We start from the raw sequence: 27,327 nt of genomic DNA, 5'->3' as shown, positions 1-27,327 counted from the left end.
CTAATATACCCAGTTTCTTAAAATGTGGAAAACTTGATAGAGATGGGATAGTAAGCTTGGGTTTCAAACCTTGTGACTAGGCTTTAGGAAGAGGATGCAGAGTATGGTGGCAGAGAGAGGACGGACCAAAAAAGGAGACTGAACTGCTTCTTCCTACTCCCTCTGGGTTCACCCAAAAAAATGGATTAAAGGTCAAGGGTCTAAAGGATTTATTACCTCATGAGCAACCTGGGAAATGGAAATAAGAATTTTCTAAGAAAAGCAGCTAAATATTGGAGTAGACTGAATCTATTTCCTAAGTATTTTTGTTAAGCATTAACTTTTATCTGAATGATTTATAATCCCTTCCATTAATCTCAGAATCTAAATATACAGAGGGTGCTGAAAAAAATGTACAAACATTTCAACAAAGGAAAACTATGAATTTTAATATTCAATATATACCAATAACAAAAGATGAATACAAGTCATGTGCATTTTTTTGGCACCCCCGGTATATAATTTAAGACTAGACAATATATTCTGGATTTTGTGTAGCTCTTGCTGAATTTAGTAATGTGACTGTAGGTATTTACCTTAACAATTCCGTCTATTAAATGACATCCTGCTTTACTTAAGGGTATTTTGTAGAGGTAAAAATGTTTAAAGAATTGTATATGAAAATACTATATAACATTATATATGCTTCTTTTTCTCGACAGGGTTTGTCTTCAGTATTGGGAGAGTTTCAAATCCCCTAGACTAAAATTAACAGATCTCAAACATGTTCTCCTCTTTCATCTATACTTTTCTTCATAAAAAGTTACAATTTCATTTTGCTATACCCTTGAAATTTAAAAAATGTTCTAAAGTGTAAAAAGATAAGGGTATGTGATTTTCAAATGTTATGAACCTAAAAATATTTCCATTTTACTATAATTTTATAAATTTATTTCACCCTTTTAATCTAAATGCATTTTAACCTTTTTCTCCTGGTTACCCCAAAAGCACTACAAGGCACAGCAGTGATCTATGAATGGTCAGTGGGTCAAGTCATAGGGTCATGTCCTCAGTAAGGACACATGAGGCCGTTTTACTGAGGGTGGGCGATTAATAAGTGTTGGTTTTTCCTTTTCCTGGGTAATGAGGGGAAATGCAAAATGAGCAAAGTCATCTGAAATCTGTTTCCTTTCCATTTAGCTTCTACGTAAAATAGAGAGTTTAAGTGTGAGAATAGCAAAGCAGAACAAAGAAATCTCCTTTGAACCCCATTTGTTATGGGACTTTTGTAATCATGACATCAAGCTGCTAAAGGCTAGACATTTCAGAGCACGTGATATACCCCAAAGTTACACCTCCCTAACTAACAGCTTCAACTTAGAGCCATCCACAATCTTAGTGAGAAAGGAAAAGGGGTTGAAGGGAAGAAAGGAAACCAATAATGTCCAAAGGTGTCTGCGTTTTCAAGAGTTTTTAAAGTGTCTGCCTATCTGCCACAGAGTGAGCGTCGTTTCCATTAATTGGCAGATGGGAGTACGTTGGTGTGGCCAACAAAAACTAAGAACATATTTTAAAAAGACAATGCAGATTATGTACCACGTAATTACAGTTAGGCTTAACAAATGTGAACTTCAAGTGGTGTATTTTTCCAATGCTAAAAGCAAGGCTTTTAAAATTCCATTATCTTAAGATGGTTTTAAATGAGTACTTTAAATGTGATTATTTCCTAAACCACACAAGAGTAAAATAGAGCATTTATTGATGGAATAACAAAAGTGCTTTTCTTAAATATTCTTCAAAATACATTTGTACAACTTACAATAATATATCCAAAATAACTGTATATACAAAACATTACCTAGTTTTAATGTATGTGCTTTTTTCCCCAAAAATTACAAAGTAATTTCTCTTTTTTATTTTTTTGGCAAAGTTCAACCTTAACAGAGGTGACAATTTTAAAGGTTGGTTTAAGAAAATAGAACCTGAGGGAAATTGACACGCAAGAGTCAATGACAAGCAAGAGATTTGGAGGAATATTTTTAGTTTGTTAAATAAAAATGTTTTTTTAGAGTGATACTTTTCACATTACAAAAATAAACCAAAAATGAAGAAAAGGTCACTGCAAAATGATGGGAAAAGGATTTGTAGACTTGCTCTTAGTATTTCAAATAGCCAACAATGCATGTCAAAAAATGAATGCAAGATCACAACAGTCTTGCATTTACTTTGTATTTGGAGAAGATATAGTGAAATAAGTGGCCACATTCTGTTTTCTTTTAATTGCTATTAATATGGTTGATCTGATTGGCTCTTCGATGAATTTCATCCAAGAAGTTCTCCAGTTGTTCTATTAGCATTCGTTTTTTAAACCTGTATAAAAAAATAATAGCACTCTCAATTTCTTTTTAATAGATAAAGTTATATATTAATATAATTTTCTTTTTAAATAGAGAAACTGCCTTGGGAAGATTTTTTCAAAGTGAAATGAAAATTAAAATTCAACAACCTTATGATAAATAAAATCTGCTAGAAGATTAGTAAATTATTTTATCAGTACAGTATTACAGTTTGTTCCTAAAACAAATAATCCAGCCTAGGTACAATGGAAAAGAGGTTATTCCTTCCACAATCAAAAAACAAAAACAAAAACAAAACAAAACAAATGAAAAAAAAAACCCTGATATACAACGATGACAAATATTCCAGCAAATTAGGGCTCCCAAAGCAATGACTCCAATAGCTTCTTCTGATGCTCTTTGAAAGTTGAATGTTGAAAGGAATGTTAACAAAGTATGAATATAATCCCCCACAAAATGGAAAAAGAAATGAAAGTTGGGGAGTAACACTTTAAAAACCACGGTTTTACTGTTACAATCTGAAAGCTAGTAAATCAAGGATAATTAGACATCTTTAGTATAGGATATAACAAACAGTTAAAGTTCAAGTAGTAATTTAAAATTTTTTTCAGTAATTAGTACACTAAAATTGCATTTGTCTACCTAAGTATTAATACTGCTGATGCTTTTTCAAATATCCAAAAATATTGCCCAATCTATACCCATTTCCTCTCTACTTGAAACTAATGAATAGCCACATAATATTACACAAATCTCTAAATGGTGCCAGACGTAGAGTGCAGGCACCAGGAATATAGCTAAACCCATGATGAAGTTTGAGCTGACAGAATGTTACATAAAGAGCAGAATAGTTAATAACTCAAAACAAGTAACACAAAAAGTTATGGCCTTATCTTGCACCTTCCAAGTGGCCTATACTCTAGTCACTCACAAAAAAAAAAATAAAATAAAAAATTAACTGCTCTATCTAAAACAATCTTCAAGTATACCCTGGAAGAAACTGGGGGATCAATTAAAGAATGGGCATATTTGGAAGGTCAGATAAGACAAACCCGAAGTTTTCTTACTAAAAGTCTCAAACGAAAAAGAAGAAATACTGTTTGTACTCACTAAACTCATACAACTACGCTTGTCAGTTAACTGCACTATGTAATTACCCTTTATAATATTGATCCATATTCCTTGTACAAAAGGACATAATCCTGGGCTACCGAAGCAATCAGAATAAGGCCCATTAGTCTGACTCTGGTCCCCTTAGCTACATGTTTTCCCACATACAAATGAACTGCATTAAAATATTGCCTCTCAAGGTTTACTTCTAATCAGTGATTAATATTACATGTTGTCCATATATACAAAGAAGAAATATTAAAGGCTGTAAAATTAAAGACACCAAAAACCCACAAAGTAGGATAAAAGAGAATTATGGAAGTATCTGTAACTTGTAGGGAGAAAAGGTTCATAATTTCTAAAGATTTTGTGTGTGGCTATTTTTTAATTAAACTTCTTTCAATAGACTGAGACAGATGTAGGGGTGTGTGTCTGTGTATGTGTGTGAGAGAGAGAGACACACACACAAGCATAACAATACAAGTACAAAATAGATACTATAAAATACTGATGTTCAATAGATTATTTACCTTGATGCTTCTTTAATGACATTTTGTAAAAATATTAGTCTTGTTTGTAAACTGCCTTGCACATGCTTCAGTAAAGTGAAGATTCTTTCATATTCTTAAAACAAGAGAAGCAAAAAGAAAAATTAAGTGTCTTTCCTTTATAATCTATTCAGTATTTTTCTATTGCAGTTTACTACATCAAGATCTACTAAGACAAAAACAAAAATATTCTACATAAAATTTTCACTGCTCATTGAAGACTTTATTATACATATATTTTATCATATATCAAAAAAGATAAAATAACTTGTCAAATACTGCTTTTTTGGTAAAAGTTCCCATTAACAAATCACAACTTAGAAGGATGAATAAATAGCTTTTTGGTGGTGCCACTGAAAAGAAGCAAGTTGCCTTTACAAAAGTACATCCTTATAATTTAAATTCTAAACTACAGCTAGCATAGGAAGGTGGGGTGGGAGGGGGGTTACACGGAGGCAAGAAAATAAAACAGACTGAGAGCGCTATTTCAGTTTCAGGTTTTCACACAAAACTCTGCCTAGGTCTATAAGATCCTAAAGGGCAAGGGCTGAGTCTTACCCACTTCTGGACCACACATGGGTCACTGTACCACCATAGCAGGTGATCTGTCAACATCTTCTGAATGGACGCCAATAATATTGAAATTTATTCCCCCAAGTTCTTTTGTATTATAATAGACAGCTTCGTAACTTTAGTTTTTTGACCTAAACACATCCCTGCTCACCATCATAGTTTAAATCTTAAACACGGTGGTAGGCACATGTTGCAAACTTGACAAACATGAAGTCACATAACAGTCACTACATCTTTTAACAGTCACTACATCTTTTTGGGTTTACTGCTATATTAAAATTCAGTTGCTGGCTAAAAGAATACTCTAGACTCTGGGCTCCTGTTATCGTAGGAACCATGTGTAATTTATCTGTGTGTTCTTCCTGTGCTCTCAGGCCCTCCTGCTTACCTTATGTAGCACAGGACTTTGGATATAGCAGGTAGTCAGTGTTTGTCAGCTGAATAAAGAATCAAATCTTATATAGCTTATATATTGACAAGACTGATCTAGAATCACATCTACACTTTTAGTTAATTTGACTTTTCTGTTTTTTTGAGCACACACAGAAATCAAATCTGAGGTTTGTTTCTAATTATACATACTTCTTCCTGGCTTTCGGATCTCTTTCATTATTTGTGCTTTTAGTTCAGTGTTGACTTCTTCATGGCTTCTGCAATGCATCAATTTCTTTCCTTTGTTGAGTGAAGATGCTGGTATATTCTCTTCAGGACACTGTACTTTATCTCTTGGCTCCTCATGATTTTCTAAAAATCCACCAACGTTGAGGTCATTAGTTCCTAAATGGTCATGACCGAGAGCCTCTGTATGATTGGTTGGTCGTTCCAGTAAATTGGCTGGAGAGGATGTTGAAAATTCAGTATCCACAGCATTTGGTGTAATATCTGATGAAAGTTGGTCAGCAACATGATTTTCAACCACATCATCTACTGTCGAATCATTACTAGCTTCTGAAACTAAAAACAAAGGGAGAAAAATGATGAGAGGCAATATCAAAGCACATAGTAAAGAAAGCTACGAAAAAATATCAACTGATATAGCATATCACAACTGCTGCAAATTAACAAATAAAGTGATATGGTTCCTAAGCTTTGCCAAAGATACTGTGGATTCAACGTAAGACATTCACAATATTCACAAAACCTGTACAATTTCTGCCCTTAGGGGAAATAAAATAAAAGCTAACCTCAACCAACTTTTAGTTCTCTGCTGTATTCTATGACAATTTTATTGAACAAGTAGAGTGTTAGGGAAATATAAATGATCAACATTATTATATTTATCCTTTCTTTAGCCCTAGCTCATTCCAACCTACCTCTGCCTTATCTATGTATTATTATTTAGAGGCAAAAGTAAACACAGGGAGTTTAAACTGTTCAATATTCTTCAGGGGACATACCACCGAACAGACCATTTCCCAGTACACTCTTTTCTTATACCCACCCATCCGGTCTTCGTAACTTGAGCAATGCAGAACCCACCCTGGTGCCCAGTTGAGATCATTAGACAACTAGAGGTAAAAGCTTGCTTGCCACCTTGCCTGTTAACATTAGATTAGTACACTTGCTACCCACAGAAAGCAGCAGAATTCTAAGTTCCCTGATTGCTCACCAAACCACTAGGACACCAGCTGAATTCATCTCTACTTCCCTCACCTACTGTCGAAAATGTAAACTCATCCCCACAAAAATCCCGCCGACTTCTGGCTCTCTCCTAAATTCTTATTCCATGATATGCCAACTTTACTGAATATCTTCTACAACTCCTTTAACTGAAACCAGTTTTCCTGCAAAGAAACGGCTCTCCTTTTCAGACCTGAAGTAGAAACTGCTTTCTCTCCTTCTCCGCGGGTGTGGAATCACTGATTCCCTCACCCCTCAGTAACCACCTCAGGACCCTTTTTCCATGCACTCCTGGAAAAACTCGTGCTCTTTTGAGGCTCAACTGTATCACTGCACTCCTCCTCTCTCCCACCGTCACTACCTTTATTGATCCCCAAGCACACCTCTGGTCACACATGTCTCCGGCACCTGGCTCAGACTTCCACCTCCCTGTCCCTCAGGACGTCACTCTAGGTCCTTACCATTCAGAGTGTGGTCCGTGGACACGCAGCATTAGCCTCATCAGAGCGTCCAAGAAATGCTCAGCTAAAGCCCCACCCCAGCTGAACGAATTAGAATCCGTAGTTTAACTAGATCCCTAGGTGACTCACACACACATTCAAGTTTGAGAAGTGCCGTGGTGCGTGACTTCAATGTCTAAGCAGATACCCTGCCAAGAACCTGGCCCGCCACTTCCTCAATTTCCCATCTCCAAAGAACTTTTTTTCAGTCTCACGTTTGCCTCTCAACTCAAACACAAATTCAGGGATGGAGAAACATAACCCTTATCTTGGCAGTGCTCCTGCTATTGCGTTTCAACTCGGCCAGACTTTTACTCCAGCAACTCCTCCCTCTTATTAACCAGATCCCTTCTAGATATCCACTTGCTTATTTTTCTAACGTATATCCCTTAATATATCACTTTTTACCAATGTCCTCAATTCTTTCTCCCATGACACCAGCCAGGCAAAGCCCAGCATTTGATGACTATCTAGCTGCTTGTTCCACACCTGCACTTAGAATGGCGAGCACTAAAATATGCCCCAGCTCTGCAGAGTGGTCAGTCACCATCTGGACGTGGACCTTAGCACTGACTGGCAGTCTTACTACCAGCTTTTATTCCTCTCCTGCAAGATCACTGAAATCTTCTCTACTCTCTTAACATCTCCGATCTCCCCAATCTCTCCTTCCCTCTCAGCAGTGTATGTCACCTCCTGCTTCACAGAGGACAGAAAAGCAGAGCTGTGGGATGGGAACTTCCTCTGCTTCCCACCATCAAGCCTGTAACCACGTACATTCAATAGACGCAGCATTCTTTCATCTGGGGTCTGGACCATTCCCTTCAGCCTTCGCAGTGACTTTGTGCTGATTATACTTTTTCTCACCTTCATTTTCAACTGCTCCCTCTCTACTGGCTCCATCACAAAAGCATTTAAACATGCTCAACTCTATCATCTTAAAAACAAAATCACCATTTTTAACCTCATGACATCTTCTAGCTAACACTCTGTTCCCACCTTCCCTTCACAGCTAAACTTCTTCAACTGGTTGTTTACACTCATTGTCTCCATTTTCTCATCTCTCACTCTTCAACCCACATCTTTAGTCTTTCTTCCCCTTTACTACATCAAAATTACTCTTGCTAAGATAACCAAAGACTAACAGAATCTAAATCTTTTCTTGACTGATCTGTTTAAGTATATGAGACCACCAACCACCCAGTTTTCCTACCCTTTCACTTCCATGACACTAAATGTTTCTCTATTTTTTCCTATTTCTGGGATTCTTCTTTCTCAATCGCCTTCTCTGAATCTTTTATCTCCTCTTAACTTTGGCACTTTCAAGATCCTATCTTAGGCTCTTTTTTTCCTTCTCGCTATTTCCCTTGGTGAGATTTTATTCACTCCAATGGGGGTTAAGCTGCCTCCCATACTTACCTCTCTAGCCCAGTCATCTTCTGAGCTCCAAACTCAAACAATCATCTTCCAACTTAGGATGTCTACTTGGCTACCTACTACGCACTTCGAAATTAAATTCACTCCTCATCTCTTTTTCTACTCCACCCCTGACACCATCATCAGCATCTACCCAGTATCTCTCAAGATAGAAGCCTGACTCCTCCCTTGCCCTGGCTCCAGCATCCTGTCACTCGTCACCAAATCCTTTGCTGATATGTCCAATTATTTCTCAAGCACATATTCTTCTTGCAACCCACTGTCAGGTCACCATGAGCTCTTCCCTGGGTTTCCTAACTGGGTCCTGTGCATCCAAAAATTTAACATCAAATATATAGTCAGTGTCCACAATCTTAATTACCTGATATATTTTCTATTTGTGGAAAAGTTTGATTTTGTTTGATTCAGGGTCAAAATCAGGACCCAAACTGCAATTGTTTTATATGTCTCTTAACTATCTTTGAATCTATAAAATCCTTCTGTACTTTTCTTTTTTCTATGTATTTTTTTTCTTGGAAGCAAAAATACACACACAAACACACCAGAGTCTTTGTCCTATAGAGTTTCCCATAATCTGGATTTTGCTAATTATATCCCTGTTTTGTCATTTAACACGTCTCTCTGTCTCTTGTATTTCCTATAAATTGGTAGTCAGAGGCTTGATCAGATTGATGTTCAAAAAAATTTTTTTTGGTAAGACTACTTCAGGGGTAATACTGTATAATTCCAGCAGAAGGGATATAATATTTCTTTTCTCTCCAGTTAAGATGTTATAAGCCATGAATGATCACTACCTATAATTAATGAACCCATTAATTCATGAAGGGTTCCCTGCATCCATTCCTATTCTTCCCTGATAATATTCCACACAGTATAGTCAGTCAGCCTAGTCTTTATAAAATACTGATCAGATCAGGTCACTACCTCTTTAAATCTTTCAGTGGATTCTCACTGTCCTTAAAGTCTAGCATCTTTACAATGGCTTCCCAGGCCCTCCATGATCTGGCCTCTGCCTATCTTTCAGGTCACACCTTACCTCATTCCCAACATCCTTGCTATGCCAGAATTTTCAGTTCTAATGCCCTTCTCTTTTCTATAGACCTTAGACATTCTCTTCTTAGATTGATTACTCCTGTGGCATAGGCAAACGGACAGCTTCAGTTAACTAATTCTCACTCATCCTTCAAGTGCTGGTTTAAACAATTTCCTCAGTAAAGTGCCTTGACCCCATAGACCAAGTTAAATCGTCTTGCCAAATACATCCACAACATACTTGACTTCGCTTTTGTAACATTCACCACACTTCTAATGAAATGTTCAATGACTTCCTTTCCTCGCTCAGAAATGAAGGCAGAAATCACTACTGTCATCATCGCTATACCTTAATGGCTAACATTTTTAAAATACCACAGGTATTCAATAGTTAGTTGTTGCATTAAACTGATATTGAAAACCACCTTTCTATGTATGAGTATTGATAATGCCTCTTTAAATACTATTATTTTGAAATACTTAAGATTTGCAAATAATATTTTAGCTCATGATAGCTAATAATGCATAATGAACATATAAAATGTTCAACATTCATTCATCAAAACGACATAAAAATAATGACACGCCAAAATTAGAATAAACAAATTATCTTCTCGAGACATTCTTGGACTTTATCATTTTGTTCTATAATCTATTAAAAAATCTCTTCTCTAAAGAACCAAAAAGCAGCAAATCATGTTTTTTTTTAAAAAAAAACCAAACTCTTACTTTTATGAAGAGGAAGGGGTTTAATAAGATCTGGCTGGGCTTGAGTGATGGGTACAGGTGGTCCTTTTCCTCCAATATGATTGTTCACAACTGGATTCTGTTGTCTGCCTCTTAGTAGTGGAGACATACAGCGACGTCTTTTAGGGATTCCTTGCATATTTGCTTCTCCAGGACGTTTATGTTTATTTTGAGGTCCAGCCACAAATTCATCTGCTTCATCTATCATCATACCCTAGAGCAAAAAGGAATATAATTTGCCTAGATTTACAGTTTTTAAATGGCACAACTAATTCTAATTCCCATTAAAACAACTATATTTGACTACGTTGACATTTATTAGATACTCTACCAGGATAACAGCCTCAGCTTATTTTAGTTACATTAAGAATTTAAATCCATAGCACCTAGCACAAACGAATTGTGTAATGGAACATTTCAAACTTACCTTTTTATCCAGCTTAAAGGGGTTGCCAAATGTATGCAGCCTTCGTGGCTGATCAGGGTCGAGTTCTCTCAGTGGAGAAGGTATCTGCTTGAGGTATTCCTGGTAGTTCCCCATCTGTGCTATAGGAACACTGTGCACTTGATCTTCAGACAGAAGAGTGACAACAGAAGTTAACCTCACTAAAACCAATTCTGGTTATCACATGTCTTCTTATATATGAATGCTACCCGATGTTATTCCAGGCAGACCCTTACCACATATTCTAAATGAATGTGCTGCCATTATAAACAGTGTGACATAAAAGACTTTCAGATTTTTAAAATTTTAAATCATTAATTTTATATTCTAAACAAAAATATTGCAGCTAACTTCAGTGCACAGAATAAGCAGTATGTATAATCTACTATGAAAAGGAATGTCTCTTCTACTCTATTCCAAATAAGAAGAATTTAGCCGAATTTACAGAAAAATCACATAGATAACCCTTTTTATATAAAGCTATTGCTTACATCAGAGGTAGCAAAGGGTTAAATTCTCATCTGACTTAATTTGTAGTAGATGTCATGGATATAGAGGGTGCCAAAAAATGTATACACATTTTAGAAAGGAAAAAACTGTATTAAAATTATGCTGATGGTAACCACTTTGAGCACCTCTTGTAATTGTAGAAGTCAAACGTGACTTGTATTCATCTTTTGTTACTGGTATATATTGAGTATTACAATTTTAATACAGTTTTCCTTTCTTAAAATGTGTATACATTTTTTGGCATCCTCTTAGTTGAAGGAAATATCAGAATATGATGTATTGGCCACCCAGGGTTAAACCATCAGATATTAATATATCGTAAGAAAATGACGGTGGTGTCTGTGCATACGAATGTGTGAAAACGTATGAAAAATCAACAAAGGAAACTAAGCTGTTGTCAACGGTTGAACCTCTGGGGAATAGAATTTGGGGCAACAGTGACAGCAGGAAGAAATGTAAAGTATCAGGGATGACTCACTTTTTAACTTCATTTATTTGAATTTACAATGAGACTGTGATATACTGTAATAATTCTTTAAGAGTTACAGTATTATCGTATTATGTTTTTTCAATATAAGCAAATTTACAGAAGGAATACCAATATTAAAACTATGATCTAACCTTCATCCTGTCCTTTAAGAAATCTGCGCGTGCTTTTCATAAGATTAGATCTCATTCTTGTTAAGTGATCCAAAAGATTCCGTCTTGGTATGTCATATGCATTTCTAAATGTCTGTGGCTTCAAATCCTATTGAAAACATTCAAAAACAAAAGTTATTTACAAACATAGAATTAAGAGACTAAAATCTCTACCCTGCACGATGGGTTTGAAAGTAAGATATGCAAGTTAACTAATTAGCTTAAAAAACAGGATAAAGAGTTATAATGTAATCTTAATGTACTGTTTTGGAAACCAAAAGATAGAAAATCAGTTGTGAACTCAACCAAGTAATCTCAAATTCACATCGAACTTAAGATTTTATCATACATTCTGGCTAAGAGAAGTAAACATCTTATAAAATGAATTTCCAAATTTTAAAGACTTTGAAGTTTTGTTTTTTTTTAAGTTTTGAAGTATAATTTACATACCATAAAATTGCCCATTTAAGTACACAGTTTGATGAGGGCCAGTAACTTTAGAGCTGTAAACCAATCACCACAATCCAGTTGTACAACACTTCCATCATCCCAAGTCCCTTGTGCCCATTTGTAGTCAAATCCCTATTCTTAAACCCAGGGAACCACTGATGTGCTTTCTGTCTGTACATTCCATTTTATAGATGGAATCTTGCACTGTGTAATCTTTTCTATCTGGCTTCTTTCACTTAGCATGTTTTTGAGATTCATCCATGTTGTTCATGTATGAGTGGTCTGTGCCTTTTTACTGTAGAACAGTAGTGTTCCATTATATGGGTATACCACATCTTCCATTTACCAGTTCATGAACATTGGATTGTTTTTCAGTTGTGGTATATTATGAATAATGCTTCTATGATATATATTTTCATTTCTCTTGGGCAGATATATACCTACAAGTAGACCTGCTGGTTAAATAGCAAGTATATATTTACCTTCTTAAGAAACTGCAAACTATTTTCCATCAGCAGTGTATGAGAGTTCAGTCACTCTACCTCTTCGCCAACACTTGAAATTTTTCAGTCTTTAAAATTTTAGCCATTCTAGTAGGTGTAAAATGGGGGTCTCATTATGGTTTTAATTTGTATTCCCCTAACAGACAATAAGGTTGAGCACCTTTTCATGTGCCTGTTCAAGTTTGTATATTTTATTTGGTGAAGTGTCTGTTCAAATTGCCCACCCCCCTTTTTTTTATGGGGATGCTTATCTCTTTATTGTTGGGTTGTATGAGTTCTTTATTCAATATATGCTTTTCTCCCAGGCTGTAACTTCCTGTTCGTTTTTCAAAGTTTCTTTTGAAGACAAAAATTTTACTTTTCATGAAGTTCAATTTATCAAGTGCTTTTTGTGTTGTATTTTAGAAATCTTCAATGACCCATGACCCAAGGTCATGAAGATTTTCTCCAGTTTTCTTCTAGTTTATAGTTTTGTTCTTATATTTACGACCATGGTCACTTCAAGTAATGTTAGGTAACAGTCACATTTACATATTTTGAATATGGATATCCAATTGTTCCAACACTATTTGTTGAAAAGACTATTCTCACCCACTGAATTATTTTGGTACCTTTGTTAAAAACTGACTATATGTGTGAGGGCCTGCTCATAGACTCTATTCTGTTCCACTGATTTATGTTTATCCTTATGCCAACAATACAAAGTGTTGATCACTGCAGCTTTACAGTAACTTTCAAAATTAGATAGCGCAAGTCTTGCAACTCTATTCTTTTCCAAAATTATTTTAGCTATTCTAGTACCTTTACATTTCCATATGTATTTTACAGTCGGCATATAAATTTTATTTTCACAAAAAGGCTGCTGGGATAAAGATCTTTTTAATAATGAGTATTCATAAAGCATTTTAGGACCATGCTGTGCGCCCAAGGTCATCAGTGTAAGTACCAAACTATAGTGACTCTAGCATTAGCTATCTCACTTTAAGCAATCTCTAAGCATCTGTTTACTCATTTACAAAATGAATAGGTTAGTTTACTCTTCATCAATATATTCATTCATTCACTTACCATGTACAATGTCTGTTTTAATTATAAAATTCAACGACTAAATGATCATTATTGTGCAAAGGTATAAAAGTACTTCTGAAAATTTGGACAAACAGTATCAGTTAATAGAAAATTTAATCTATTCAACAATACAACAGAATGTAACTGGAGCAGCATTAACTTTATGTAACTATTACCTTATTGAGCAAAGCAACTTGGAACCCAGTGTATTCTTTCATATTAAGGTCCAGCAGTCTGTGAGGAATATCCTCTGAAATTCCCTGGAGTAACTGTTGAAAATCTTTCCTATATGCCATTGACAAACCATGGGATCGGCTTCGGACTTTAATACCAGTTTCCTGTACTACTTTTTTGCCTACAGATCCGATGACTCGATCAGATTCTATTTTGGCCTAAAGTAAAAATAAGTAAGAGTTGTCTTGTTATAATCTAAATTGGCAAATTAAATACTATAGCTTTCGTCTTCTATAAATTAAATATTATATTTAAAATGTACATAAGAAACTAAAAACTCAAGTAGCATACTTTATGTCACATGCTTGGTAAACATAGTTTAAACAATGTCTTATGATTTTAAATCATTAGAATTCTAGGCTTTTGGAGCAGGGCAAACAAATACGACTTTAATTCATTTTATTTATTAATATCCACTACACTTAAACCATGAAATATAAAGGCACTCTAAATGAAAATACATATTTCCAATTCAGGTGATGTAAAATAGAAAAAAATCATCTCATCAATATTTACTTAAAGACACTGTTATTAGCACATAACTAAATCTTCATAGATATAGGAAATAATGATGTAGTTTTTCACTGTAAATCAAATAGCAGTAGTTTGACTCTTTACAACCTGCATTTCAATTAACAGTTAAAGTAGAAATGGCAGAAGTACTGGAAAAATAATGTATTTTTTATAACATTAATACCTTGGCAGTCAGTTGTACACTGCTTAACTACCATATTATCTATTAATGTGAATTACGCCCAAAACGACAGAATTCAATGTCTTTTACAAACATTTCAAAAGAAACTCCAATTTTCGAAGAAAAAACAACAGGCTTTAAAACATAAAGCAAAAGAAACTGCTATTTTGTCGAAGAAAAACAACTTTCTAACATAAATTTGGCAAAAGAAAACAATGTTCACATACAGGAAGTCTAGGACCATATTAATGAAGTCATTTTCATAAACTAGGACTTATTTGAAATTAACATTTCAAAATATAGCATGTCATGTACCTGGAGATAGAATTATATTATTATATGATATAAGTGGTTTTAAAATGTAATATACTAATAGGATGGAATTCCGTTAGAACTATCCAGCACTAACATCTGGCCTGTTAACCATCTTGGCCAAAACCATTCAAAATACTTAATGGCTCTATTTCTTAATATTACCTGTTGACTCAGTTTTTTGAGGTATGAAATGACACTGTAACTAAGTCCATACTCCATGCTGTCCGCTATTAGGTTAGGCGCTCCCATCATTCTAACAGCTTTCTTCAAAGGCTGGAGGCAACAAAGAAAACATCACTCAGTCCTAAGCTTGTCAGAAATTTATGGTTACATGTATTAAGTCAGTTTTGAAAATTTCTGATACTCCAAATTTCTACTTTCCTTCAATAAGAGAGTAACATAATCATATTTGTATTTGATTTGTCAGTGGTATGAAAGAAAGGCAGTTTGAAATAGTTAAAAAGGATTAGAGGCTATAATAATACTCAATAAAAAGTGAAGTCTTGTACTTCTTAGTATCACTGGAGATATTAACTTTGGAAGAAATGGGCAAAAGACACGTTGCAGAGATAGATTTGATAGAACTTGGGTAGTAACTGAAAAGGAATCAAAGAAATAGATTTCTACTTTGGGTAACTGAGTAGGTTGCGAACCCATAGGTCACTAGCTTTATGACCCCATATCAGGTTGAATAACCATTCTGTTTCTTAGTTTCTCATTTATAAAATGATAATAATAGTATCTACCTCATAGGGTTGTCATGGGATTATATTAATACCTGTAAAGCATTTATAAAAGCATCTGGCACACAGTAAGCATTCAGTAGGTATTAATCTACTACTATTATCATTAGTTGAGCTGAAAAAACAGAAACTAGCTCTAAAGGAAAAATAAAAAGGAAAACCAGTCTAATATTTACTGTGAATGTGGTATAGTGACATAATTTTTAATTGTAAGGAGAGAACAATTGAGAACCAGTGGGAAATATCACAAGCAGGAATGTCTAGCACACGTGAATGGGACAGACAGAAAAAGGATGGTAATTCACGGACATATTAGAAAGTGTATAAGCATTTGTGTCAAACTGGAATCAAATCCCAGCTCTGATATTCAATACCCATGTCGCTTTGGCTAAGTCCTCCAGGTTGCTATGAAATGTAAATGAGTCAACATATGTAACAGTTCAAAGTATTTCCTCCTTTTCCCTCTCTTATATGGCAGGCAATATGTGCTAGACACTCACACAACTTATCTTTTAAAACCATAAAATATGATTTTGAAAGCTCAAGAAATTAATGTTCTTATTAGGAACCATTTACAAAGATTAGTTACAGTCAAATGCTGTAATATTCCTGCATTAAAAGCAGAAGTAATGCTTAAAAGTACTTTCAATATAGTCTTTTTTTCAAGTTACTTTTCATAAAATAGTAGTTTACCTACTATGATAAACTAGATTTTAAGTAATGAGAAAATTCATAGTTCTAAAAATATATGGCTCTATGAGAATATATACTTATCTACCTAAAACATATTTCTGGAGATTTAGGAAATAATGCAACAAAAACTATTTTGTACCATTAGAGAGATAATTTTAAAACTGCAATTTAAAAAGGTAGTACAACAATTGAATTTAAAAGCCTAAATTCTAAAGTCAGACCATCTGGGATTGAATTCCAGTCTCCTGCATATTAGCAGTGTATCCTTAGACAAATTACTTAATCTTTTAGTGCCTTAGTTTCCTCATCTGTGAAAGAGGAACAATGATCATTTCTACCTTGTAGGATTACTGTATAAAATAAATGAGGTTAATACATTTAAAGGGCTTAGGATAATACCAGGCATAGGGCAAGTACTATATGTACTAATTATCATCATCATTACTTTGCAAATCACTGAAACATTTCTTTCCCATTACATCTATATTGGTCATTTGTACACTCAATTTTAATGACATTTAATCTATAACAGCAGTAAATATGTTTATAATTCCTATAGTAAACTATAAGCATAATGTAAAACTTTGTAAGTTCTATTCTTAACAACAATATTCTTACCCCAAGATAGTATGGAGGCATTGTCTTCAAATAACTTTCGAACGACTGTCTCCATTTCAATGTTGGTTTTGCTTTATGTACTTTAAACAAGTCATCTACAAAAGTATAACGTGAACAAACTATCATCACTCATTGTTTTCACAGATGAAAATCAAGTCAAATAAGTTTCACTTTTAAAGTCTGTCTTACTTGTAAATGAAAAAGTTACATAAGACATAAGCTTTTAAAAAATTGAACATGGTAAAATTTTTGGTTCTGGCATTTTTGTTTAGTAATACCATTTTAAAAATGAAAAGGCACCAATTATGCTATAGAATTACTAACAGTATAGGTAGAATCATGAAATAAGGAAAATCTATTCACTACCTAGACCTAGACATGAAACATATTTGAGGACAGAAAGAAACTATGCACAGCATTTTCTAGTAACTTTTAAATATGATATAATTCCACGGAGGAAAATTTGTCTCCTCCAACAGTACTCCTCAAATATTATAGCCAGATGGTCCCTAAAAACTAACTTTAGGCTTTTATCATATTATTTTGGAACAAATTCATTCATTTAAAAAAATATTTGCCGATGGAAGAACTGAGTCTGGGTGGTGAACACATAATGTGAGCTATAAATGATGTATTACAGAATTGTACACCTGAAATCTATGTAATTTTACTAACAATTGTCACCCCAATAAACTTTAATTTAAAAAAAATATTTGCCAAATGAAAATTAAAGTATCGATAAGTTCTTAGAAAAAAAATACACTCCGATCTTATGAATATGCTTCACAAAGTGTCTTATTTACCAAATACAAAGCCTGAATTACCAATTCTAACTATGTAAGAAATCTAACTTGAAAAATAGTTTGAATACTTAATTAAAGAAATTTAAATACAATGCCTTCAACTCGAAGGTGTTTTGACACTGCCTTTTAATTCACCACAAACATGACCAAGTTAAATAAAACAACCTTCAACAGGTTCAGTATTTTAGAATATTAAAATCATTTTCATTAATTTTCAGCAGACAGCAAAACTTACAAAGAGATGTTGCCAAAGTTTGTTTGTAGGAAAATGTGTACATATGCTGAGTCATAGAAAATGTGATTAGAACGACTTACCTAAAAGGGGGAGGAGGACTGGATAATTGTAAGGCATCACAAATAAGTTGACACAGTTCAGTGCTGTACTGGCTTTCAAATAACCAAACGGATGACCAAGTTCACTATATTTTGCACTATTGCTCACATATACCTGTTAAAAAGGAGTGGTTAAAACTTTGTATTTAATAACCTTCACAGAATGTTATATAAACCATGGTTTATATAAGAAATATCTAACTTAAAATTTTAAGTCACTGTGGTTGTTCAGCTCACCTGCCAACATGTTTGAGGAGATTTCCTTTCCAAGATAAATTGAGTCAGTGGTGAAGGTTCCAACTCGTATTTGTCAAAAGGCAATTTGTCGATAACCATTGGTTCACAGTCTGTACAGGAAAACTTCACTACAGGATGAGATGTCCGAGGTGGCTAGATGGGAAATTCTTATTATTACTATTTACACAAAATACCAGAAACGAACTCATTTTCAGTATGCCTCACTACCAAAATTTACTCAGTTCCTTAGTTTTGCTAGTAAGAGTCTAATTTACTACTGAAAACACCATCGAACTGAAAAAAAGTACTTGAAAATGAAAAGTTTCAGTTATATAATATTCATGAGAAAACAAAATCTCTACAGAATGAAAATATTTTTAGGTTTAAAATCAAACTTTCTCAGAGAAATTAAATGCAACATTTTGGAATTAAATAAGTACTCATTAATTGTTACATCCAAGAAACATGAACATATAGAAACCTTCATGAGTCCTCACTTGTACCAATTTAATTACTCGTATAGAGTAGTGGTTTCCAAACTGATCATATACCTGGATCAGTAAAAGTTTTTGAATATACAATGTTACCACATTACATATAGCTATAAATTACTTGTAAAGTAGTAAGTATGTATATATATGTGCAGGCACACAAAATATATACCAATGTAATATTAAAAATAGGAAAGTAAAAATAAACATAAATAGAAGTTCTAACGTATTCCTTTCTTATTCTGGTAGACTGCTTTCATTATCCCTGTGGTTTATATATCCTGCTCCTAGAGATACAAAACCCACAATACTTCAAAGGAAAAAAGAGGGGGTATGTTACTCTATTTCCCCCTTAATAGTCTCCCCTTCCTTAAAATCTTTGCTGAGGGTCACACTGAGCTTCAAGCTGCTTCAGGGGCATCTTTAGAAGTCAGCACCATGGCAGAAGACATGACGATCAAATCAAGAACTATCCGACTGCACGCTTTCACAGCCGCCTCCCCAGCCAGAACCAGAGCAGGAACTGCTAACAGAGCTGCACTTCCTGGACTTCCACCAGCTGTGAGAAGGCAACGGCCACGAAAGACGTCAATGTCGACATGTGCGAATGGTACTGGCATGTGTACGAGTCCCTCTGCCCCACATCCCGGGGGGTCAGCCTGGGACAGCTGCCAGGCAGAAGGCATGTTTCCTGGGAAGATCTGAACTGGCTCCACCCACCTCTCCTTTGTCCTCCATCCTTCTCCCAGGGTGGTGAAGGGAGGTCTGGGTAAATGGCGATCCCCACCCCCCACTTTAATAATAAATACTTGTTCGAAAAGTGTAAAATAAATGAGTAAAACCTCATCAATTGAAGATAGGTGAAGAAAATATGAGCTATGAAGAAATAATTCGAAATTTCATAGCTATAAAGGACTCTGCTAGCCACAGTTACTACCTATACAATGGTGGCTCCCAAACGACTGTGCTGGGACCAGATCCCTCTCGTTTCTTTTAATGGTTCCAACTGCCTACTGGATATAACCTAAATCTCCTCTGGGTCCCTCAGACACATGATCATCCAATGCCCTGTTCCTCCCTCAAACCTTAAAATTCGAAAAACCTAGGTATTACCCTTAATATCTCCCCCTTATCCTCTATATTTAATTATCACAAAGAACCAGATAAATGATTCCACAAATTCTAAGCCACTTAGCAGAACACATTAATATGTCAGGTGCTCAGTATTAGTTAGTACCCTGTCAGTACTAAACTCTCATCTCTCTAGAAATTTATCTTCTATTTCTTATCACTCTAATTCATGCTTTCATCATTTCTCAGACTAGACTAGTACAACTACTTATTTTAGTCTCCCTAATTAATCAACCCCCCTCTAATTAATCCCATGGCAATAAAATTTAAATATGATCATATAATTGCCCTATCTGAAATTATTTGGTAAAAGCAATAGCCAATCACCTAAGAATAGGGTCAACTCTTTTAATGTCATATACAAAGACCCCTGACGATCTGGTCCCAGTCTGCCTTTCACCCACCACACCGTGTACACCCTGTGCTCTGGTCACACCAAACTACTTGTAGCTGCTCAAACAGATGATCGTCTTTCATGCCCCTGTGTTTCACAGTGTTATCCATGACTGCTTTATTTTTCTCCCTTGCATCCTGCAAACAAAGTTCTGGAGTCTGACTGGCAAGTACCAACCACAAAAGAAACTTCTTCCTTGACACCCCTTCCCACACTGTACCCCAATCACATACCAGGCAGTTAGACACCACCTCCTCTAGATTCTGCTCTGCCCTCTACAACGGTTAGCACACTGTATCATCTTTACATGTCTGACCCTCCTGTCTAATGGTAAGGTTCAAGAGTTACCCGGTAAGCATCGTTTTACTCATCTTGTGCTCCTGTGCCTAGCATGCACCTAACACATAGCTTACTGAATCAGTCCATAAGGAAAAGAGAGGGGAAGGGAATCTTCTACAATTTAGTTAAGAAAATTTGCATTAATTATTTCATTTAATCCCCCAAACAATCCTGTGAGATAGGAGCTATTATCTTTATTCAATAGATGGGAAATTAAGGCTTAGAGAAGATAATTAACCAAAGGTACATAGTTAATAATTGGTAGAGCCACGATTTAAATTCAGAATCAGTCTCTAAGTCACATCTAATTTCAATATCAATTCTTATTTGAAACACTGTTATTCATAAAAATTTCATTTCCCCTCTAATATCCTTCAGTTATTAAATTTTGCCAGGTCTTTCCAATATCATCTTTCTTAGGATTCTCTCTTCCATCATATCTAACCATAGTCCTGCTTACCTTTCAACTCATCTCCTAATTTTGCTGCAAATAACAACCATCAGATTAATTTTCCTAAAACAGCACTGTATAAAAATATCTTCGGTTGTTCTTTGAGCCTCAATGAAAAAGCTTCAATTCCTTAACCTTGCATTTAAAGTCATGAACAATTTGGTTCATTTACTAGTACTCTCAGTGTTCTACATGTCTTATGACCTGCCTATACCTAGCTACTTTTTAGTCCTCTTTAGTTCTTTTTCACTTCCACACTTTTTTCTCATACTGCTCCCTCCTCCCACTGAAATCCTGCCCATACTTCAAAATCCTCTATGGCTTATAACAATTTGCAATAGACCACTAGAGTAGTATTAATATGATGCTTGTGATATTGGTTTTAAATTTCTTTCTATTAGGACTCAAAAAGGCCCATATGTCTTACTGTAGGCGATACATAAATATAATAGACTGAACAAGCAACAAGACAGCGTTTCATACAAATATGATACCTGTTCTATAAGAGTTGAAAGGAGTCCAGAAGAGAAAGTAAAATGGACAAAAAGAATTGAGAGCTTCTGTTTAGGCCAGACTAAAACACTATGATGGTTCAATCAGAAGAAAAGAAAAGGAATTAAGAAGATACCTCACTGAAAATTATAAAACATTAATTTCATTAAAGCCAAATGAATAAAGGAGGTATAACTTTATAGACCTTATATAGATTAAAAGTAAATATTTCCTGAAGAGTTGATATAACTTTAAAGTATAAAGTTTTCAAATAGGGTTCAGTTTAATTAATAAACGATAGCTACGTGAAACATTAAAAGACTGCTTAATGAGCTTTGAAATACACCTTTTAGCTTCTAAGATTAATATGGAAAGAACCACTGTCATGCTTTCCCACAAAATATCCTGTGATGTCCTCAGATACTAGAAAAAAATACTAATCTGGAAAAAACAATCTATTAAGATTAAAGAGATATCAGTTTGTATAAATTTACATTATAAGAACCGTATAGTGAATACTAATAATTCACCATGATCATTCAACAAGCCTCACTATTTCTAAAAATAATTCATGCAAACAAGATCAGAAGATCTTTTCTACCTTAAACCTCCAGACTAAAATCACTGACTATAACTAAAATCATGCAAATCAACATTAAGTCCTAAAAGATTGCAGGCAAACAATCAGAATTATTTTCTAAGACTTCATTTAAATTCTAAATTTGTCCCAGAGACAAATCTTCATGTTACATTATGTTTAGAGTCCAAAGAGAAACTCATTACATCTATGATTCTGTACACAGATGTCAATAAAAACGTAAGCATAGCATTCGATTCTAAAGGAAACAGATGCCTTTCTTCTATTATTACATAATGAACAATACAGTATTCTAAAGTAACTAATAGCTTATTGCAGCACTTTGAACATCTGTCTAATTCCCATAAATTAGCCATACCTTTAACTGATAGTAGTACTTAAAACTAGTATGCAAAGCAGCTAAATGGTTACTATTACAAAGTCATAGTCTTTTTGGTACTTACTAGTGTTGGAGAATTCTGATCTGGCCAAAAAGATTCTGGAACAGGCCAATGACCTATAGGAACCCCCGTTTTAGGATTTGGTCTGACATATATAAGTTTGTGACAGCTATGCCAAGGCTGAGATCCAAAAGGCCTTGATATGTCAGGCTGCCCATCTATAGTAAAGAAATAAGACAAAGAAAGCATTTATCATTAAGGGGGAAAAGCATAAAGAGTTAATTTATATCCATTATTAACACGCTGCGTACGCCGGGGTTTAAATCCCTCATAAAAATCCACTCAGAAAAAACGAAGATTCTCATGATCCGTACGCAACGTGTTAATAAAAATCTTCTAATACTTGTTCGATTCTGAATTTTCCTATTTTTCTTAAATGGTAGAATACCATCATGACTGCTTAACATTTAGATTAGATTAAAATTCACTAGAGTAAAGTCTGCAAATGCCAACTATGAGTTTAACAGCTGAAAGGAGATCCCACAGCATCCTTTGCTTGCCCAATCAGAATATGTACAACATACTTAGTGGTAAATACTTGTTTAATGAATGATATATTTCCCCCTCCAGATGATAAGGGTAAACACTCAATTTCTTCATCATTGTGCCTGGCTTAGTAAATACTACGAAAGTATTGCTAAATGATTAATCATTTTACCTAAAGTCTAATAACTGGAAAAATCCCTTCAAATCCAGATTTAAAGCACCTACCTTTAATCTAAAATAATTCTATCAAAAGAGCAACTCTCTTCAATTAAACATTTACTTAGTGCCTAACTCTAAACCAAGCACTAAAATAATCTAAAAATAAACATATTCCACAATTAAATTAAAGAAAAAAACTTTTTTTTTTTTAAACCAGAAACAGTGATAAAATTTATATAATCTTACCATCTTCAACTCCTTCCCTATAATCCCCGTCTGAGGGTACCCAGTTTTTCATCTCTGACCTTTCTCTTCTCCCACTCTAGTGGATCACCTCTACCAAGTATCATTAAAGGCTTTCTAATTCTTGTTAAGCTCCATTGTACAATGAAAGGATCCAGATGTAACAGCTTTCCATTGATTCTAGTTAACTCTTTATACCCTTTGGCTAATGTAAATAGTTCATGATCACAGAATATTAGAATAAAGCCACAAGGGGCTTAGCTTAATGGCAAAGGCTGGTTCCTCATTTTTGGAACCACACACACCACTTGGTTGTGACCAGTTTGATCCTTAGAAAAAACATAGCTAAAGAGTTAAAGAAACACATAGGGTTCACTCTTGTGTACTGAAAGACATGGGAGAAGCATACATACAGGAGAGAGGCAATGTTACAATACTAAAAAGGAAATGAGGTTGCTCAGCTGTAAATGCTTAGCTTTTTGGCTCTTATAAAACTTCAGTTTATTAACAATCAATATAAAAAAGTGATGTTACTGAACCACTATCAGTTTATCCTGACTATCCTATTTAATCTTCCCTCTTTACCAATAGCTGTTTTGTCATCTTAGTAATTTGGCTTTGTCAATCTTAAGGCCTTATCATAGTAATTTTTAAATTCTAGTTGCATAATTGATACAGCAAGTTTAGAATGTAAGAAAAGTGTGATAATACCTTCTACAGGGGAAGGATCTGGTCCTGCTTTTTCAAAGTTTATTACCACGCCACTTTGCACTTTCTGCACCAAGGACTCCAGACACTGATTAAGCATTCTTGGAGAACATACAGAGTATGAGCGGCCTGAGATAAAAAATAAATAAATAAAGTGAACTAGTTAGTTGCAGAAATTCCTACCTTTAGCAAGAGAGAACCACAGTGGAGTTTCTGACAGTACTGATTAACAAAGGTTCAATGATAAAGTTTGACTTATTTAATTATCTTGTGAAAAGAATGAATAAAAAGTTATTTTCAATAAACCAACAATTCCATCTTGAGAGAATATATCAACTTTTTTCTTCTAATTATAGATATATGAAAAACAGAAATCTTGGTCTGAACAAATCACAATAAAAAAATCATGTTTTATTTATATATGTATATTATACACATTGTATAAAGTATGATTTCAAAAATATATATATAAAAAACTGTAACTGTTATCCAATACAATTTATCCTTTTTATACATATACAACATCTAGTAACTAACCCCCAAAATCCTCCTGCTTAATAAAAGTATTATCACTAAGGTTAATGCAAAATACATAGCAGATACTTATATAATTGGTCTGCTGGCAGTTATTGCTTATTTTAAATATTTGCACTTTAATATGTAGATGGTAGCATGTGCGTTTCTGAATTTAATTTGGCTTACCTACTTGGAAATTGCCTATATTAAATGAATTTCCCTTTTGTATATTTTATAACCCATGGGATTTTTAGTTCAGAAGCATTAAAATGCTAGTGATTAAGAAAAAACTACTAATGAAAAGATCTCTTAAAACAGGGATTTTTGATGTATCTAGACCTGTGCTGTCCCATAGTCACTGGCTACATATGACTACTGGGAACTTGAAGTATGGTTAGTCCAAATTGAGACGTATAGTAAGTATAAAATACACACCTTATTTAGTAGACTTAATATGAAAATAATGTAAAATGTCTCAATAATTTTTAAATATCAATTTCCTTTTGAAATAATATTTTGTGTATAATGAATTAAATAATATGAAAATGAATTCCACCTATTTCTTTTTAATGTGGCTACTATAAAATTTAAAATAACATTTAACTTGTCATATTTTATTATATGTGCTGATATTGACCAATGCTGAAAACCTTAACTGAAACAATCTTTAATAAAACATCTTAAAATGTAATTTGCAATGAGCACAATATGGAATTTTACAAATTTTTCAACAATTCAACCAAACACAGCTGTATCATTATATCTGAATTACTCATATCAATTTATACTTAATTTGTGATTTATTAAAGGCTACTCAGAAAAGAGAATATTAGGCAGTAGTGCGATTGAAATTCTTAAGGGTCAGCTTTGCTTAGAAAAACAAGTATTATGTAACAACTTAGTTATGTATGATAATGACAGTCATAATAATAAAAATACCTACCAATTACCGAGTGTCCATGTGCCTGGCACTATTCTAATCACTTTATCACATTAATTTATTTAATCCTAGCAACAATGTATAGGTTACATTCTCCATTTTACAAATGAGAAAACGAAAGCATGCGAAGGTTAACTACAGTAGTACAACCAAGAGCCAAACCCTTACAGGGTATCATGATGTTCATTTGAAACCAATATTTAAAACAGAATATCTATATGGAGTCACATATATTTGAAAGAATTAGTAAAGTCAAATTTTTTTTCCGAGTCAATTTTAACATATACATAAAACAATACATAAAAAGGCTGACCATCTTAACACACAAAGTACTTATGAGATTATATAAAGGTTGAATATCTTATTTCATGAAACTTAAGCATATTCCCAAGAAGTCATTAAAAACCAAGTTTTTAAGTGTAAAATTGTGACAATTTTTTCTACTGCCCTAACCTGTATCATCATCAATTAATTGATTAGAAAACCATAAGTAAATGAGTTATGATCTTACTATGAAATAAAATGACTACCAAAGATGTTTAATGAAAATTAGAGAAAAAGGGAAAAACCTTGACTCATTTGGCAAATAATAATAATCCATTAGTTCTTTTAAAAGTTAAAGAGAAATAGCAAATTTTGCCATCTTTGCAAAGTGAGCCTATTTATGTAATGTGTCTCTTATTCTCTGTGTCCAAACTCACCCTTTGTATTGAAGCATGAAGTTTCTAGGCTCACTAATTCTATTAGTGAGAAAAGCACACACCTTCAAGTCAAGAAGATGGCTCACTTGTGATTATGTAGCGTCCACACACACAAAAAAATCAAACTAAATATAGTGAGTCTGAAGGCAGTAAAATGAAAACAAACAACAACAACTTGACAGAAGTCTATTAGATTAGCATTGTTGTATAACAGAGAAGAGACAAAAAGAACTTTTTGAAGTTAGGCAACAGTCCTTATAGGGGCTAAGAAAGTTAAATGTATTTAATCTAGAAAAGTTTTACCATTTTTATGAAATGATTTTTATCCTCAGTACCTCCACCAACATAACATGTCTATCAGGCATTTTCTGACTTGATATCATCCCTCTGCCTCCCCCACACCTGCTTCTCCCCAGTGTACCCACTGCAGTCCATGGCACAACCATTCACCTCCCCTTGTTCAGGCCAACTGGGTCATCTAGGGATCATCACCGATTTCCTCTTCTCTCATTGCCCTCATCCTCGGTTCTCCTTTGCATCAGATCTCCTCACCACCTCCAAACCTAGCACTTTAAACCAAAGAACTGTCATCTCCTACTAGTCCCTGCTTCCATCCTTGCCACTTTACAGTATATTTTCATCTAGCAGCTGAAGTGATCTTTCAGGAATAGATATCAGATGTCACCTCCCATAAAAAGCCCTCCAATGTCTTCCCATCACACTAGGAAAACAGAAATATTTATTATGACCTAAAAGGCTATTCAACATTTGGCCCTTGCCTACCTCTCTAAATCTCCCTGTTACTTTCTACTCCTCCCTGTGTAAACTCCAGCCATATCAGCCTTCCTGTTGCTCCCCAAAATACGGAGCATGTTTCTTCCTGTACGATTTCCTCTGCATTATTCAGACCTCTACTCATACATTAGACTTATTGTGATTATTTTGCAATATGTACAAATATCAAATTATTATGTTGTACACCTGAAACTAATATAATGCTGTATGCCAATTATACCTCAATTGAAAAAAAGAGGGTTGATGATGTGATAATAA

At 34.3% G+C, this 27,327-nt stretch overlaps 1 protein-coding gene across 3 annotated transcripts in view; it reads right to left on the bottom strand.

Moving 5' to 3' along the window:
* INTS6 (integrator complex subunit 6) overlaps positions 1–27,327 on the bottom strand; it is a 93,082-nt gene that overhangs the window by 13,607 nt on the left and 52,148 nt on the right. For 2 of the 3 annotated variants that reach the window (XM_074329907.1, XM_019752156.2), the window contains 13 exons: positions 24,121–24,246; positions 22,525–22,679; positions 18,186–18,338; positions 17,931–18,063; positions 16,813–16,907; positions 14,921–15,031; positions 13,692–13,907; positions 11,477–11,603; positions 10,328–10,470; positions 9,883–10,114; positions 5,150–5,521; positions 3,977–4,070; positions 1,722–2,349 (listed from right to left, as the gene is read on the bottom strand). In XM_074329907.1, the coding sequence (XP_074186008.1) occupies positions 2,256–2,349; positions 3,977–4,070; positions 5,150–5,521; positions 9,883–10,114; positions 10,328–10,470; positions 11,477–11,603; positions 13,692–13,907; positions 14,921–15,031; positions 16,813–16,907; positions 17,931–18,063; positions 18,186–18,338; positions 22,525–22,679; positions 24,121–24,246 (2,051 nt within the window). In that variant the 3' untranslated portion in view covers positions 1,722–2,255. Of the gene's footprint in view, positions 1–1,721; positions 2,350–3,976; positions 4,071–5,149; positions 5,522–9,882; positions 10,115–10,327; positions 10,471–11,476; positions 11,604–13,691; positions 13,908–14,920; positions 15,032–16,812; positions 16,908–17,930; positions 18,064–18,185; positions 18,339–22,524; positions 22,680–24,120; positions 24,247–27,327 lie in introns of those variants that run through there. The other variant, XR_012495567.1, reaches the window with a different exon arrangement.

The sequence above is a fragment of the Rhinolophus sinicus genome, linkage group LG04 (assembly GCF_036562045.2).
Source record: "Rhinolophus sinicus isolate RSC01 linkage group LG04, ASM3656204v1, whole genome shotgun sequence".
Taxonomy (NCBI): Eukaryota; Metazoa; Chordata; class Mammalia; order Chiroptera; family Rhinolophidae; genus Rhinolophus; species Rhinolophus sinicus.
Note: the sequence above shows the minus strand (reverse complement) of the source record. Positions and strands in the feature narration are given on the sequence as shown.